The sequence below is a fragment of the Heterocephalus glaber genome, unplaced genomic scaffold, assembly GCF_053883595.1.
Source record: "Heterocephalus glaber isolate CG9 unplaced genomic scaffold, H.glaber_assembly_v1.0 deba00001428, whole genome shotgun sequence".
NCBI classification, from domain to species: Eukaryota; Metazoa; Chordata; class Mammalia; order Rodentia; family Bathyergidae; genus Heterocephalus; species Heterocephalus glaber.
Window position 1 is genome coordinate 14,332,501 of NW_028258293.1, and position 18,229 is coordinate 14,350,729.

General features: G+C 34.1%; 1 protein-coding gene across 50 annotated transcripts in view; it reads left to right on the forward strand.

Annotated features, from left to right (window-relative positions):
- Sox6 (SRY-box transcription factor 6) overlaps positions 1 to 18,229 on the forward strand; it is a 689,857-nt gene that overhangs the window by 485,069 nt on the left and 186,559 nt on the right. For all 50 annotated transcript variants that reach the window (XM_087211270.1, XM_087211269.1, XM_021263841.2 and 47 more), the window contains 2 exons: positions 2,567 to 2,739; positions 5,565 to 5,633. In XM_087211270.1, coding sequence (XP_087067396.1) covers positions 2,567 to 2,739; positions 5,565 to 5,633 — 242 coding nt within the window. The remainder of the gene's footprint in view (positions 1 to 2,566; positions 2,740 to 5,564; positions 5,634 to 18,229) is intronic.

Consider the following 18,229-nt stretch of genomic DNA (forward strand, 5'->3'; position numbering starts at 1 on the left):
GGAAAATAAATTGAAGATTATTGAAAAGACTTTTTTTGACACGGGACAAGAACAATTATCCAATTTTCCCTGGGAAATCTAAATACTAGATATAGCTCTTTTATTGGCCCTTGGCCAAAATATCCTGTGAAAGATTTTATTAACAAAACAGTATAGAATACAAACTATCCCAGTATCCAATGAAGTTTTTCTTAAATCCCATCATATAGATAAGTGTAACAAGAAAGCCACATATAAATTAGAATATTAAAATATATGTAATAAAATGTGCAGATACTCCATTTATTTCATAGTTTTCAGTCAAATCCCCATGCTGCAATCATAACAAACACATTACCCTTGCTTAAATGACTTTAGTGATTTTGAATTTTTCTTAGAATAAATACAAGGGAAGATCATTAAACATGATCTGTAAGAGATGGAATAGTAGGGACTTTTCCTATCTTTCTAGCCTATCTGGTACTCTACTCCCCTCCATTTTCCTTGTTCAAATTTTATTACCTTTATTCAACTTCTAGAACACACAGAACCCCTCCCCCCAATTACACGCACACACTTGTATGCACATGCACATGGCCATTGGCTGCACTGTTTTCTCCTTTTAGAAACCTCCTTGACCAAAAACTCCTTCCAGGTCTTTGCCTCGTTAACTCCTATTCATTCTTCTTAAAATAGGTTGCTTTTTCATGTTACTGTCCTGGAATTTGCATGCTCCAAACCTGCTTAAACCTTCCTCCCAAATATTTGTCTTGTTTTAAATTCTTATGAAGTTTTAGTTTACATTTATATTTGTGATTACTTGATGATATAGTGCCTGCCACATAGTTACCACTCAGGAAATACTTATGGAAATAAAAATGAGCAAAACTAGTAAATACATAAATTTCATACTTGTCTTCTGTCTTCTCATTTATGTGTATATTAACATATACATTAATTCAGCTTTTCTGTATTTTTGAAGATACTTTTATGATCTGCTTTGTGAGCCTGCTTTTGTATTTTTATCATTTAATATTTCTGAAAAAAGAAGTTCTTCCTTTTAACAACCTGGAGTTCCTGTTGCTGACATAACTACAATAAATTGTTTTTTAAAATCAATTCCACAACCCAGAAAAAAATAGTTGCTCATTAGTCTTGATATAGTACTTGTTTCTTTATCAGTGGAATATACTTTCACTTTCTAACTTCTCACTATCTTTATTTTGATTTTAGGGGATCTCTCAGCTCAGTGATTCTTTGTGATTCTTTAAGGGATACAGACAGATTTTTTTTTTCTTTTTTTTTTTTTTTAGCCTGAGTTGACATTAAGAGTCCCAAGGTAGTCCTAAATGTGCTAGCTTTTCTGCTGACATCAGTTTTACCTTGTAGGAATCACACACTAGCAAGTGCTACCCAGAATCCCCTGAAGATGCCTTTTCTCCATGGGGCCACTAAGAAAATAGGGCCACTAATACTTAAAATATTGTTATCTTCTCAGATTGTTCTGGTGCTTTCTTAGCAAGATTGAAGAGAGTTTCAAGGAGGTTGGAAGTCTCTCCTTCCACATACACAAAAATTGGCAATCTTTGTCCCCTTTGACAGCTGGTGGCATCTTTCTGAAAAGCTTTCAAATCATAGATCAGTTCTTCATAATGAAACCTGTGTGGCTCAGATTCAGTGGATTGAAATTCTTATGCTCCAGTAAAATGCTCTAATTTAGATTCACAAAAGGATTCTGTACCCTTTACTTAGGAGAGCTGTGCAATTTGCCCATAAAAAGACTGCTCAGAACCATTAGTGCATACCATAAGTGTTCAGCGACATCATATTCATTAAACAGCATATCCTTATGCATAACCTTTTCAACCTCAAAATGTATTTTTTCCCTTTGAAGAATGACATATGGCAATGAAGTAAGAGAGCCCCACAAGCAACATTGTTGCCTTTAAGGATGAACTTGAGAACTTTAGCTTGATCCCTTCACAGGAAAAACAAGCCACATTCAATCATTTCTCACCTGCAGCAACTTTTATTGTTTTTGCTGTGCGTATTCTGTTTCTGAGAGATTGACCTCTGACTTCTGAACTTCAAACTTCAGATACAGATCTTTGCACAACAGAAACATTTGGAGGGCAATGATTAAAAATTCCTTTAATAATAGTTATTAAGCACCTACTGCATCTCAGCTATTTGTATTTGTTTCTTAGAAAGGAGATGATTAGGGACCATTGATATGGTCTGTAGTTTCTGATCTCTAAATATCATAGGCTTACAGATAGGTAGGGTGGTAGTGTGATGATGAGGGAGTGGAGTAGGCAGCTCTGTTTTTAGTTTTTAAAGCTAGAAGGAAGAATGTATAAGGATTTTATTGATGACAATGCTGTTTTTTGGCAAGAACGATGATAAAACCTAGCATTCATTCCACTGTTTTAACTGCCCTGTGGTGTTCTTGCACTCACAATGGCATACAGTCATTGTCCCAGATCTTTCAGTATCTAAGGGAGTCCTTTTCTAAATTCTGCCCACCTTCCCTGATTTCTGAAGATATTCCTCAAGCTTGTGAGATCTCTTCTTGCTTCCATTTTAGGAACACCTGAGAGCCTGGCAGAAAAAGAACGGCAGCTCTCCACTATGATTACCCAGCTGATCAGTTTACGGGAGCAGCTCCTGGCAGCGCATGATGAACAGAAAAAACTGGCAGCCTCACAAATTGAGAAACAACGGCAGCAAATGGACCTTGCTCGCCAACAGCAAGAACAGGTGAGCCCTGCAAAAGGAGCTGACGAACTGGAGATGTAGAATGTGCCAAGCTTAGCGAGTAATCACATTGATTGCTTTATTTGTTGTAAACATTCTTAAAATAAGTAAAAAATTAAAAAGAAGAAAGGAAGGAAGAAAGAAAGAAAAGAAAGAGGAAAGAAAGAAAGACTTTCTAGAAATCTAGAGTCTTGAATAAAACTAAGGGGATATGTGGAAGACAAAAGCATCATAATAACTAGGCATAATGAAAATTATACATTGTTCCAGAAGGTTTGGATTTATTTAATTACTCAGGGACACTCATTCACATAGGCATTACACCTAATCCCAATGTAGTTTAAGGGAAATTACCTCTCTGGGCCTTACTTTCCTCATCCGGAAAAATAGAGTCCTGTTCTAGAACTTTGGGGGTGTTTAACTTACTGGTCCAGTACTTTTCTCTAGCTTTAAAGATAGGGTAGCCATATCTCGGTTTACCCCCAAATAACCCAGGTTTGTACTTGTTTTCCCAGGGTAATTATTAGTACCCCACCTCTTCTACTCACAAGAGTTGTCTTGGTTTGGATGATAAGTTATATGGTCATTATGTGTGCCCTAGGTAGGTAAATCATTGTAAAAAGTACATGGTTCCTAAAAGAAGCTGACTTGATTGACTTAGAAGTGAGAAAGAAGAAAAAAAAGCAAAGTATTAATGTGTATCTTTTAAAAAATAAATCACTTACCCAATTGTTTTTCTTGTCTCATGGAGTACATTAATCTAACAACAGTGATCCTACAGAGTAGTCCCTGATGCTTTAAATCAGACAGACCCAAATTAATGTGCAGTTTTTAGGAATCTGACATTATTACTGGAATTATCTTTTCAGTTAAATGTATTTTATAGGGGTATATACAGCAGTATATGCTCTGTTGATTTTAATGAGTTGTGACGTCTGGTATTTTATGTGCTTGAATATTTGCCCACATGTAGGAATATGGACTCAGCCCCTAATGGAAAATAACATAAAGGAACACTGTAAAAAATCAGAAGTTAGAATGTCATTTAGCCATCCAGAGATGACACAGTAATTAACTATTGACACTTGTGAATAAGCTAGCACAAATTAATCTTGACACATTTGCAGACGAGTGATATCTTACAGTGAACACTTTGTAATTATATTTCAAAATGAAAATTAAATGACACTTAAAACTAGGTTGTCATGCTCAATGAAGCGAGCATGTAGCTCAACCGATTGGCAAATAAAATTCAGAATTTGAGCCACATGGTGCTTATGTACCATACTTCGCTATGTCAAACCCATACGTCTAGAGTGGATGATAGTAATTGCACTGTGGTGTTTTGGATGCATTTCTATGCAGCACTTTATCATTTAGGAGGGACCATCAATATTAGATGCCTAGTGGTATTTCACTAGTTTGCTAAGATGAAATAAATATTCACAAGATCCAGCATCTATACCTAGAGCTGCAGAATGAATTGTCCATTTCTAATTTGAGGGTGACAAGCAGAGTGGGACATTCCAACCTGATTAAATACTCTTCATTTTGTTCATTAAATACTCTTGCATTTTGGGAAGCAGTAGTCTCATTTATCAAACTATATTCTATATTAGGGGCAGCTTTATCATGTTTTCCAGTTTGAACCAGTTATCACCAGGAATTACAAAGCAACATTTGGGAGAAGACCACTATGTTGTCATCTTATGCTAAATGAAATGATATGGGCATTTCCTCCTGCACTAACCCACAGCATTGAAAAGGCTCAGGAAGAATGAATCCAGGGACTGCGACTGATCCACATTCATTGGGTCTTCCATCAAGCCCATTCTAGAATGTTAGCTTTTGGGAATAAGAATAAATAGGAAGAAAACTATTGTCTATAAGAAAGGCACCACTAAACCAAAGTGATCAAGTGCTCTTTGGTCACTTTTCTGTCTTGTTTCATAGGATGGCAATGAATATATTTCTAATAAGGAGCATCTCTCTGGACTTCAAACTGTAACAGCTCAGTTTTTGAGGCAATGAGCATTCTGGTGCCTAACTGTGCTAGTGAACATCATTATCCTAAAGACATTGCACATAGATTGAGTCCTCAATAGGGGTTGTATTAAATGGTTAATATTTGTTTTTTAGAACAGGTAACATATTAAGATCTTCATTTTAATTGTTGGGTGAAGCAAGGAAATCTAAAACTTGTATGTGGATCTTGTACTGTAAAAGAAACACATTATCTTCAAAATAATAAATGGATAAATTTTAAATTACAGCTCAGTTGGTCTTCAACAACACCAAAAAAGCTAAACAGTTTTTTACTTTGAACTATTTTTGTACTACTTGATAATATATGTAAATGTATCAGTTATGAAAATCTTCCCATCAAAAAAGGTTTCACCAAAGTAGAGCATATCAAGTAATAGAAAGTTTTATCCTGTCTTTGCTTACAGATTTCCTTTTTATGTCTCAGTTAAACTCTTTAGACAAATGTGATGAGAGTTTTCTTGTCTTGATCCTACAAAGATGGAATTTCTCATGTCCCTTGATTTCCCCGTTGACCAGTGAAGATTTAGGTGGATTGCTTACAAATGTAATACAAGGCGAGTAGTTTTCACATGTAGCTCGTTTTCACATACAGGTAAAGCAGAGGGTTGGCACAGTTCAAAAAATTTTTTTCTGCAACTTTCTGATTCTGCCACTTTCATTTTATAAAACTCTTTCACACAGAGGTACAGTAAAGCATTCTTGTAATACCAGGAGAGATACTTGAGTTGATGGCAAAGGTGTAAGCATTTCATTTTAACTTAATGAAACTTTATTTCTGATAGATTGCAAGACAACAGCAGCAACTTCTGCAACAGCAGCACAAAATTAATCTCCTGCAGCAACAGATCCAGGTCAGTGTATTTTATTACTCTCATCTGATTATACTTAGAAACTTTCCTCCTTGAAAATGGAATTGAAAATGCTGCAAATGTACCCCTGTCTTGTAAACAGTAGTAATAGAGCTGTTATTCAAGGATGTTGTACACAATTGTACAAGTGGATATAAGAAATATTGACTAGGTAGTGGTTGAAGCATTCTTCTCTGAAATGATGTATAAGCAGAAAAAGCCCTGTTTTTTCCCTTCTGCCATTTACCCAATACAACCAAGTTAAGATATTTTGATTTCCAAGGGAGCCTACAGATACTACTTTTATTGGCTCCAACCACTTTCTGCTTTGTGTTTTATTATGTAATAGTATTATGAAGAGAAGCTAACTTTTATTTATGTGTTAGTACTCATTGGGCCAATTATGAGAAGAATATGAGAAAAGGCTGCTAATAGTTAACTTGTTCCTTAACAAATATTTAACTGTATCCCTTTTAGATGCTGAGGGGAATATAAAGACTAGGGAATAGTAGTCTGTCTTCAAGGAGCTTATAGTCTAGAAAGGAAGAAAAACTTGTTCCTGAATAATTATAACTTTATTTACAGAGTTCCTTTTACTTGTGGCTGTGCAAAACTGTAGATCATGATTATGGTGGACTGGGCAAGGGAGGCAATGGTCTGATTAAAGTCATTCCTTTAGATACTTAGTGATTCATTCAACTAATAATTTGAGAAAGGGAAGTGGTTTCCATTTCTAAATAGGAATGTAGGTGCATGAGTTCTAGAAAGTGTTAGATAAGGACTAGGGTATCTGGTGATTAATCCTCACCATAAACTGTGTTTCTCTCGATTACTGTAGATATTTTCTAAATTATGAGGATTTTTGATTTAATCTAGTTGAGCCAGAATATTGTAAATTATTGCTTTTTTAAGGTTAGTAATACATATTATAAATATCTTATGATATATCATAGGTGATATATATGATACCAGATATATCATAGTTTATTCTAATTTCTTACCTCACTGATGAATACCAGAGTCTATAATGTAAGGTTTTGCTTCATTTTGTTAATCATTCTTATTGTTTAAGGTAGTAGTCACTGTATTTGAAACACTTTGTGTTTGAAGAAGTACTTTTGTATCTGAAGGAGTATGTTTACCTAATTTGGCTTTTTCCCCAGCCAACTTCACTTTTTTGTTCTCTTGTTTTTTGTTATTTGGATTCTATATTCTTGTGGTTTTGCTTTCTTGTTTTTGTTTTGATTCTATATTCTTACTTAAATATGTATGTTTCACAATAGAATCCAAATATAGATGAGATTGAATGTCTTTGGCATTTGTGATGGTCAGCCTTGTACATTTAAATCTTGGAATAATTTCTCATTCTGATATCTCTTTTATAATTCATGCTGAGATTCTTAATTAAATAACTGTCCAGGTGTTACCTTGTTCTGCCCTTATTAAAAATTTCAGTGAATTTCCTACTGCTAAGGTCAAGATTCTTAGCCTGTGGCTTCTTACATTTTTCTCTCAATCCCTCTCTAAGAACACAGTAGGTGCTAAATAACATGATCATTTAGTTCTTTCTGTTACTCCTATTTGTAAAGCAAGAAGTCCTCCAGATGTTCCTATATCAGTTATAATTAATGTTTTGACCACCTCTTTTTATTTATTTCTAATATATTTCACTTCAAAGTTGTACTGTCTGTTGTAATTGATGCTCTTCTGTGGGACTGAAGAACTTAGATGAATGGCAACAAGTTTACAGTACTTTTAGGAAATATTGATAGTGTTTATTATGTATGGTTTTATAGTTATAACTTGACTGTATTCAATTGATATCTTTTTATGAAATTATGGAACATGATTTAAAAATATTCATCTGAATGTTCAATTTGAGAAGAAGGGAATAATTTTTTAAGCTTTCTTATAGAATTTTGATTGGTTTTAACTATTGTAGATCTTTTCATTATTTAAATTTTCAAAATTTATACTGATCAGCACTTAGACTGAGCAGTGTAAGTATAAAATTATAGAGATATTCAATATCAGACTTGCATTCATTTTAAGAAATAGAACTCTAAAACAAAAATTCATATTTTAAGAAATTAATGGAATAAGACCCATATTTACAGTTTCGCTCTGTTCTAAGCTACTGTTTCATGACTTGTCAGTATTTATCTAATCAGTATTAGACAATTCGAAGAATTTTTCAAATCCTGAAAAAGACTCCTTACATGGAATTTATTTATCTTTGACACATACAAAGCAGGTTTTTATGTTGAGATTTTTAGTTATTTTATTGAAAGCCAGTTGGGTTAGCTATATTTTCAAATATAGTTTTTGACGAGTCACAGATGTGGTCAAATAGAAACACCATTGTTGGGGTAATTTAAGTATACCTTATAAACAAAATATAAGGTTTAAATGCTTCAAACATCTTTTAATCACAAAAAAGAAACATTCTCCCATCTGAAAAGCAAACAGGAGAAAAAATAAAACAAAATGATTAAAAATGAAACTTATCTTTTCTTCTAAAAGCAAATAAATACAATTTGAGCATGTTACACTTTTTCTTTTCCTTTTAAAATCAGGAGTCCTAGAACCTATCAGCTAACAGGGTCAGCAAGAATAAGCCATGGTAAGTGCTATGGGTTATAAGTAGAGTATCAGGTAGCTACATTCATGACTGTTCTTCTAGCTTAGAATGCTGACTTCTAAATTAGTAATTGTGGCTTGCAATTTCCAAACTTTAACAGAAAGGGCAGAGTGTCTAACGTCTTGAATGACTGCACATAAACACATTCAGTTCTGTTATAGAGGGGAAAAAGGAAAATCTGAATGGTTTGCACAAATTATAAAACAGGATCTTTCACTATAATTAGGAAAAGGCATGATTAAGATTATATTGTATACTCTTAAGTGAAATAAATAGGACACACATGAATAAATTCCGAATAGTTTCTCTGGTGTGAGAAACTGAAAGTGTAAATAAGGACTAAATGTATAATAGGTAATGTGAAATAGTAAGAAAAGGGGCAAAGTGGAAGAAAGTGGGAGGGCTAGAGGAAAGGATAGAAGGGAATGGGATTAATATGAGAAAATGGAAAAATAGGAACAAAATCTTTGTAAATAGGGAGGAATGGAGGGTTTGAAGGGAGGGCTGGGCAAGGGTGAAAAATAAGAACCAAGAGAGACTATGTAAAGGTGCAAATTTCCAATGATGAATGTCATTATATTGTATACCTAAAATGTACCAATGATTAGAATGAATAATCGATAATGTAAAATAGGAAGAAAAGGTCCAAAGGAGTAGGGGTAGTGGGAGGGGCAGGGGAAAGGTAAGAAGGGAAAGGAAAAATGATGAGAAATGGAAAAAATGGAAATAAAGTCTTTGTAAATAGGGAAGGGTGGAGGGCGTGAAGGGAGGGCTAGGAATGGGGAAAAAATAAGAACCAAGATGCATTATGTAAAGGTACAATTCCCAATGAGAAATGTGATTGTGTTGTATACCTACAATGTACCAATAAAAGAATTTAATAAAAAAAAAGATTATATTGTAAAAGTTCTCATGCTTATTTTATTTTGTAGTCTTTCAAAACATACATGTGTAGTCAAAAACAATTTCATTTATATTTTTTTTGCTTGAATATAATTTTAAACATAATTTTGCTTTGATAAATTTTGACTGAACTTTAAAAGAGGTACAGACCATGTAAGTGATGTTGAAAAGTGTGATGATTTTGTGAACTATTTATATATATATATATATATATTTTTTTTTTTTGGTACCGGGGATCGAACTCGGATCCTTCTGCTTGCAAGGCAAGAGGTGGAACCACTGAGCTAAATCCCCAGCCCCTATTTTTATATTTTTGATGAACCAACTGTTGCTATTTAAAAATCAGGATCATAATTTTAAATGATTATTAAAATATTTTAATATCAGCAAATCTTTTAGGAGGCTGTTTGCCTAGTGAATTCAAATCCCTATTTGTGCTTTGGAGAAAATGATGATTCCTCTAATTTGTAACATATTAAGTAATTCTCTCAATTTGGAGCCTAGAAAAAATTTTATACATTTTTAAGATTTTCAGAACAGAAGTAGCCAAATTTTATCAAATCTCTGCAAAGCAAAACTAAGAGGTCATAGGATATGGATCCTTGTCTTTGGCTGTAATTACAAGGAACAGATAGGTACTTCAATAATTACATCCTCCCAATCCCAGCCATTGCACTGTAGTATCTTAGCTATCTTTTAATACATTTTATTTCCAAGTTAATTGATAAATAAAATTAACTTATAAACTATGAGATAGTTATAAATAGATCAAAGTATACTTACAGTATTTTAAACAGCTATTAAATGAGGCTATTTTAAGAAAACCAAAATATTTTATCATGATATTTTGATCCATTCCAAATATTTATTCATCTAACCTCACTTGACCATACCATGATTTTAAATTTAGAGAAGATATTCTTCATGGACACAACATATCACATTCTTTGGTTTTTATGGCATGTCAATAGAATACATTTAATGATGTCATTTTACAGCTAGAATTTAGTCTTTGCAAAAGTATTCACGTCATTTAAAATATCTCTGTGAGAAAGTTTTCCAGGGATAAATGGTATTATCCAATTATTTAAATGTCTCTCAGATCTCTAATTTAGAGTTACTCAAGTTGCTTATATATTGTGCCAATCAGGCAATTGACTAAACAATAGTTTCTTAAGAATGGACAGGTTGGTTGGGATTTTATTTGAACGTTTTTCATTCTGGGCTAGGGCCAACGATTTTTGTCAATTCATATACATACATATTTTTTACTGTAATTGTAAGAGTTGAAATTGTTACACTTTGTTTTCTTTATGATTAATATGCAATATTTATTGATCTCCTCTCATCAATTCTTGTTGGATGGCAAATTCAGTCTATAAAAATGCCTGAACTGAATATTATTACTATTTCTTGCAGAAACTCTTTGTCTTTTTGAAAACTTTCTTGTAAATGCTGTACTACATGCTGCTTATTTACTTGTTTCATTAAAGCTTCCTTCTGTTCTTAGGGATATATGAGTATTTTTCACCCATAGTGTTTTCTAGGTTAATTATAATATATTACTGTGTGCTGTGGGCACATATTGTGTGTCTCTGTGTTTGCCATGTGGTATAACATGATTAAGTATATTTTCCTTTCTTCATGTGTGGAAACCACAGAGATATTTAATATTATAAGCAAGAAAGTGATTGTCTTTAAACAGTTAAACAGAGTAATTTGAGATGTACTCTCATCTTTTAAGGAGATAAACCTTACCTTTTGTTTCCTTCGATGTGATTAACTACAGGCATTTCAGGTATCTACTCAGCAGAATAAAGGACTACCTTTTTATGTGAAGTAGTTGTCTGAAGATCAGGAATAATTACTTTGTACATTAGCCTTCATGGCCTGCTTGACCTGGTTAATTAATTTTTTGCTAGCATAATAATAATAGATATATATTTGAAGATATGCCTCATCGTTAAGTATCTAATTGACCTCTAATTTTAAGAGCTGGACCTTCCATTTATTGTCTTTTGGAGATGACTGGAGCAGACAATGGAAAAACTGAGGACAGCTGGCAGCTGACTTCCAGTCTCTTGCAGTTCTTCTGTCTTAGGTTGCATCCCTTTGCTAGTTGTATTTAGCATTGCTAAACAAAAGGCAATTGCAATGATCCTGTTTTGGCTCTAGTAATAGTTGTTTTTTTGTGTGTGTTATTGATCAGATAATGGATCTCCTTCCAAAAGCCTTTGAAAGGGACCAAATAAACCTATTGAAAGTAATTTGATACTTCTATTGGCACTGTACATGTATCTGATACTCTTTTACAATGAAATGAGTGTTATAAACAAAGCTTAGAAATCTGGGATTAGCCCCTAGCTTCGGCAAACCCTTAAAATATTTTGTAATTCTATCTTCAATTATGAATTAGCTAGGAAAAACAGACCCCCTCGCCTCTCTTTATTTCTCTGCTGTGCACTGTTTTTAATTGCCCACAGGCAAGCTGTTGTGATCTTCTTTGGAAGTTTAAAATGAAGATAAAAATGCAAATCTAATTATTTCTTTTATGTAATCTAATTAACTTTTTAAGTAATGATAGATGTTCTATAGCCTGCTTCAAACATTTTAATAGTAAAATTTCTGGATTATAAAGAATAGGTAAAGCTGCTATAATTTATGAATAGCAATGGCTGTAACAGCTAAAATTACAAATTCTTGTTATGGATTAGAACTCCACATTAATCATGCTACATTGTTTAAGTTGGAAGAGATCTATAAATAAGAAAAGACCTGCCCAGATCCTATGAGCTACTATATGGAGATTAATCATCTAGCTACCTGTTTTCCAAATGTGGCCTTATGGCAAAAGGTCTTATTCAGCAGACCAAAACCTGAAGGTGAATCTCAGTGCTTTTCCTGCACTATCCTTCAGCTTTTCAACTGTCAGCCTGACTCTCCATACTTTATTCTATCTTCTTGTACTCATCTCTCAGATTTCACTCCCCAGCTCTCTTCCAAACTATGACACTAAAAATTCAGGTAAAGCAGTCTCTGCTTCTTTCTGGAATTAAAGTGGGAGAGTACTTTCCATCTTTAGAGGCAAAGTGGGGTGTAGTAGAGGGGGCAGATGGTCTGGATGGTGCTAGCATGTGATGTTACATAACCTTGACTCAATCTTTCAGGGACAATGTGTCTCTCTTCTATTTGTTTCTTGATCATTTTTACTACATTGAAGGTTTAGTTTAGTGATAGTTTTTAATACCGTTCTAGGATGTGCTCGTGTGTGTGTGTGTGTGTGTGTGTGTGTGTGTGTGTGTGTGTGTGGAGTCGGGTTTATCAGGCACTTGGAAATGGTTGATGTAAAATTAGGCAGAGCTGCCTGGAGATTGTAAGAAAGGGAGCATGGCATTTTATTCTAGAAAAACAGGGTCAAATTCTTACCTTTTACATTAAAATGATCCTTGTTTTTGGATCGATAGTGCTTGTGAAATTAGAAGGATAGTAAATGAACCTTTCCAATTTATTTTATAGTTTTTTAAACACAGACAAAGTTATGTGATGTAGCACCACAAAATGCAAAAGTCCTTCTTGTTTAAAGTAAAGTTGTTCATATAAATCGTATGTATACCATCTCCTGTAAGTCAAGCATTTACATAGCTTTTTGAATGATGTCTATACTTAGAATTTAAGAAGTTAAACAGTATGCATACCAGACTTGAGAGATGGGAAATAAAAATTGATATACTGTGTGACACTTGATATAGCACAGGGAAATATCTTTTAAATGCTGAGGGATGTACTGACATAACCATTTTTAATTCACATATAGTAACTCCTACTCAAAGTTATTAATGTTAGAGCCAGATATTTTTACTTGTTCAAAATAAAAGAAAATAAATGATGCAAAAGGTGTAATGTCTCCTGTGAGACAGTGAATTAATTTTATCCACCACACAGTCCATTAAGAAAATTTAAAGTTCTAATATTTACAAGGAAATTTAAGGATTTCACAGATCAGAATACAAGATAGTCTATCCTCAGGTTACAGTCCTCACTTTTGTTACATATACATTTTATTGGAAGAATTTTCTCAAAATATTTGGAGATGAATTTTCTGTAGTGGCTGAGGTAAGTGCAGATGAAAAGGACTCTCAGTTGGGTAACTTGGCTGCTGCTCAAACATGTTGACAAGGTGGACGAACTGTTCTAAAAACTCCAACAGGCTAAGCCTGCTTTGTACTATAATACCATTTCCATTGTCTCTAGTTTATACATTCTTCAGTTCTATTATCCTTAGAAGTTCAATTGAGTGGCTAATAAGTATTGCCCCTTTTAAGAAATTGCAATGACATCAGGATGCAGTTTCCCAAGTGGAAAAGCATTTTTGTGTACTGTTATTCAGTAAAAATTGTACATAAAAGCTATGTGGCTATTTCTCAAGTTGGATGTGGCAGAAGTCATTTGTTAATGTGTAGAGGATTAGTGCACTGTAGGATTCATCTAATCGAATGGAGCCTGAGGATGCAGAAATCTGAAACCTCCAGGAGAAGAAGGACCTCCAGCTATTGGTTCAAGTATTCATTTGTCCTAAAGAGTTCCCCACTCCATTCTGTGACTGTAAGCACCTCCTTCAACTTGACTTGTACTATGGGAAGAAGATGAAGAGAAAGAAAATACACATGAACAAAAAGCTATCATCTTATTTAGTGATGAGTAATGGAAGTTTGAGAAAAGAAAAAAAAATGAAGCTTTTTTCTTTACATGACTCTGTTTAATTTTTTTGTAAGGCTTTGTGCATACTCAGGTTTTTACATCTTTTTCTTCTGTAGGCAAGATGGAGTGGAGACATGATTAAGGTGACTTCGTATTCTTTGTGTATGGAAAAGACCTTTGGTACAGGCAGAAATGAGCTAATAGAGTTATTGGGTTCTAGCCAGAGGCTAGTCATAGAATATCATAGAGATCAGGAAAGAAAGGCACAAATGATGTGCACAAACATCACAAATGATGGAACAATTGATGGAGGAATTCCAACTCATTACTGGACTATATAATGCAAGGCTAGAAACTAGGGCTTTTGAAATTGGCATGCACACAACAGCTTGTTTTTCTGTTAAGATTTTCTGATTTAATTGCGATGTGGATTGTCAGATCCACTGGTTTCTGAGAGGACCCATTCACAGACTTCATATAAGGTGAATGTAAATCCCAAGAACTTCTAAACTCATGGATCCCTTGTGGGAGAGAGTTCAAATTACAGTGGTCAATAGAAAAGATAATCTGAGCTCTGTGTTTAGAACCTTGGCTTCCATATAGATACAGTAACCTTCCTTCTTAGAAACATTGAGTCCTGACTGTAGAGACTCTGATTTGTGTTATACTGTATACATCAAGTGCTTATAAGTATAATTTTAAGGCAAATGCCTTCAAGTAGTAGAATTATAGTTAAACTATTTTTTTGTTTTAATTTTTTAAACTTTCTAACATATACTGCTCTTATGTAAGAAAAGAGTTGGTTTTTAAAAATTTAGATGTACATTGAAAGAACCCTGGTTTTTAATATTAATAAAATCATTAAATTTTATCATATATTCATGTGATGAGCTACCATAGACTGATAAAATACAGTAATTTTTAATAATTTGAGATGTTATAACATTAAGTGGAAAAATCCTAGAACACAATAATGTAAATGCAGTAAGGTCTTAACTACATGAAAATATGCATTGAGAAAAAAATCTCAATGCTTTCATAAATAACATTATTATTCCACTTAATAAAAGGAATGGGCATCTATCGCTTTACTTATCACCCTTGAATAGGGTATAACCACCAAATTTTAGGATTTGACTGTCATACATGATTTCTTGCCATTTAAATTGAGCTTATAGTTTAAAAAAATGTTTCCAGATAGCTGAAAAAACATGCAAGTATAGATCTTTTCAGTGCTTTCAATCTGTTTCACTGATATTTATACCTGTTTCTAACTCTTACTCCTTCTCCAAATCATTTCTCCTAACCAACTGAATTAATTCCATAGACTTACATGTTCTCCTTAGTTTAGGGAGGCCACAATTTCAACCCCAGGAAAAAGAGGGTATGGAGAAGATTCCTGGTCTGCCCTTAACAGGACTATGTTCTTCTTCCTTCTAAGGAAGGTATTTCACCCCAATTTGAGGAGAAAAAGGCACTACAGCAAATCAATGACAGAAAGAAGCCTGGGTTTGGACTCAGGATGTCTATACCTACTCTTTGTTCTACTTTGTTCTAGTACTGATTGCATGTCTTCTAGCAAATGAGTTTCTTAGCATATGTTTAGAATAAGGATTCTAAAGATTATTGCACAATTGACCTCTGATTCTGGATGATAATGGAATGGGCTCAGGTCTTTAGAAAAATAAGACAGCAATATTTTTTTTTTGTACTGGGGATTGAACTCAGAGCCTTTACACTGAGCTACATCTCCAGCCTTTGCACTGAGCTACATCTCCAGCCTCTCTCTCTCTCTCTCTCTCTCTCTCTCCATATATATATATATATATATAATGTTCTGGGATTATAGGTGTGTACCATCATGTCCTACTACAGTAAGTATTCATGTTGATAAACTTGAAGGCAAACGTCAAGTTTGGTATAGGATAAGCCATGTCCATTTAGGAGCACTGTTTTCATTTTAAACCATCAGAGGGTTTGATATCACAAGGTTTAATTTATGTTTCCTTTGTGAAATATTGTGATGGTTTGTAATACTTGCCACATAAAATGATGGCTATGGTGGAATTTTAGAAAAATACATTTAGGAAGACAGCCTATAAATGCTTGCTTTCAGGATATAGAGAATACTTTTTTGGCAGCCAAAGACGAGCTTTTAGTATTTAGGGCTATATAATGGAAAGGATGACACAAATTTAATTTTAGTCTTGCAAGTAAAATATTATAATTTTGGGAAAAAGTCCACATAGTTTTTCTAAGTATTAATTGCAGGAAATTACACCATGTCCTATTGAAGTATTAAGTCAGAGGCATATATATAGCATATAACACCTTTTCCTAGTCTCTCTTGTTTTCGCTATGTGTTGCATTTTCATTTGAAAAGAGATATGTTAAGCAACTAGAACACTTTCTAACTGTGGGGGTAGTGCTGAGGGTGGTTCAGACTGAAAACAATTAAGCTATGAATGGGAGACTTCTTAGTTATGCTTCTTAGAAGTAAGTTTCCTGCTTAAAGGATAATGTTGATGTGGATATTCTTTTGGCCTTTTTCTCATTCTGACTAGTTAAGTTTCATCTTCTAGACCTAATAAATTTTCCAACTACAATTTATTTATTGGGCTGTAAGATAAAAAATGAGAAAATTTCATTTCTGATGTGTGGTAGAACTTAATATGGTTTTCAAATTTCCTCCCATTTTGTTTGAAGTAAATAGGGTAATTACTCACTAAAATTCTAATATCTTTCAGGGCTTTAGGGATGAATCTAAAGCAGAACTATATAATGTTTTATTTAAGCAAATCCATGTTCTTATTAGGCGGTTCACCTTAATGTCATTTTTATAAGTAAACTTTCTTTTATTTTTTTCAGGAGTTATTTAATTAGTTTTGTTATACTACCACAATCTGACATCTGCCCTGGTAAGGCCTGCCAAATGTGATTTGTGGTTTAAAAATGAGAATAATTTATTATTTGAAAAATGATCAGTCATTTGGGAGTGATACATAAATATGAATATGAAAGAGTCTGATGTACTTCTATTTCATTTTTCCTTTTAGGCTAAGGCACGTCTGTAGTTGTCTGTGTTCCCATAAAGTGTGCTAGTTGTAGGTCTGATCAGTATCTAAATATGAATGCAACTGACTATGAAAAAACTACTGCCCTGTTAGCTTCTTGGACTGTTTATGGTTCCCATTTATTGCAGGGCTTTACCATATAACCACTAGGTGGACCTGGCTTTACTTATCAAATCCAGATCCCCCCCCCCCCCCCCCCCCCGCCAAGTAGAGTGAAGTTCCTGGGCCACCAGCTTCTTATTTTGAGGTTCTTGGCATCTTGAGAATTAAAACTGTCAGCTCTAGAACACCTGGGGTTTCTGTAGAAAGATTAACACTGCTAATTAACCCTTGGTAAGTTTTCTGTACATGCAGCACAGGTGAAACAAGCATTTTACTTCTAACTGAAGAACTTATTTTAATAATTATAGACAAATACTCATTTTCTCATACTCCTTCTCTCTTCTACTTTGAATAAGAGTAGGTGTCAACTGGAAGGCTTTGGTAATCTTTCACCATAACCTCCATGTTTTTCCGAGGGGGAGGAGGAGGTGGGGTATAAGGGAAGGGACAGCACATAAGATTTGCATAAATAGTAATGTGGTCTTTTCTCAAAAGAGCATTCTATTTTCTTTGGAGATGAGAATGTGAGAAGGGTATTTAGTTGGGTTTACAAGAAGGCCGTTTCACTTTCCCAGTAAAAAGAGGTGGCTGTTAAGTCGTCATTGGAATCTCCACCCTGAGAGAACATGTTGCCCTGGTGCTCTAAAGGGCAAATGTATTGAATTTGTTGACTTTAAAAGTAGCTGGAAGATATACTGGAAATCCACAAAATGAGTCTTCTCATTATTAAGTATAAAATGTGGGAAAGATATCTGGGAAGAAATCTAAGGGGACATGGCCTTTAATGTACACTGATAATGTGTGGGGACAGTCTCACTATCTTTTAACTAGAGAAGTGTAACTGCATTCTGAAAACACTGAACAACATTTTAATTTTTTAAAACTAGCTTTAAGTTGTATAAGAAAGAGAAAACATTAAAAAAAAATTCATAGCGCCATGTATTAAAAGAAGCAGATGAACTGATTGATGGAGTTCCATATACATTCTGTAAAGGGTAAGCATTGCTAACAGAATGAGTGGCAGTGTCTGAGCGTGAACAGGCCCCAGGGACTAGGCTTTGTTCCTCTGGTCTTGACAGGCATGTGTCTCTGTTAAATGAGGGCTTAATTTCTCTCATATGTGAACGATTTCCAAGCCCAACAAAGGCAGCCAGGACCCGGGCTGTTTAAAAGAACCAGCA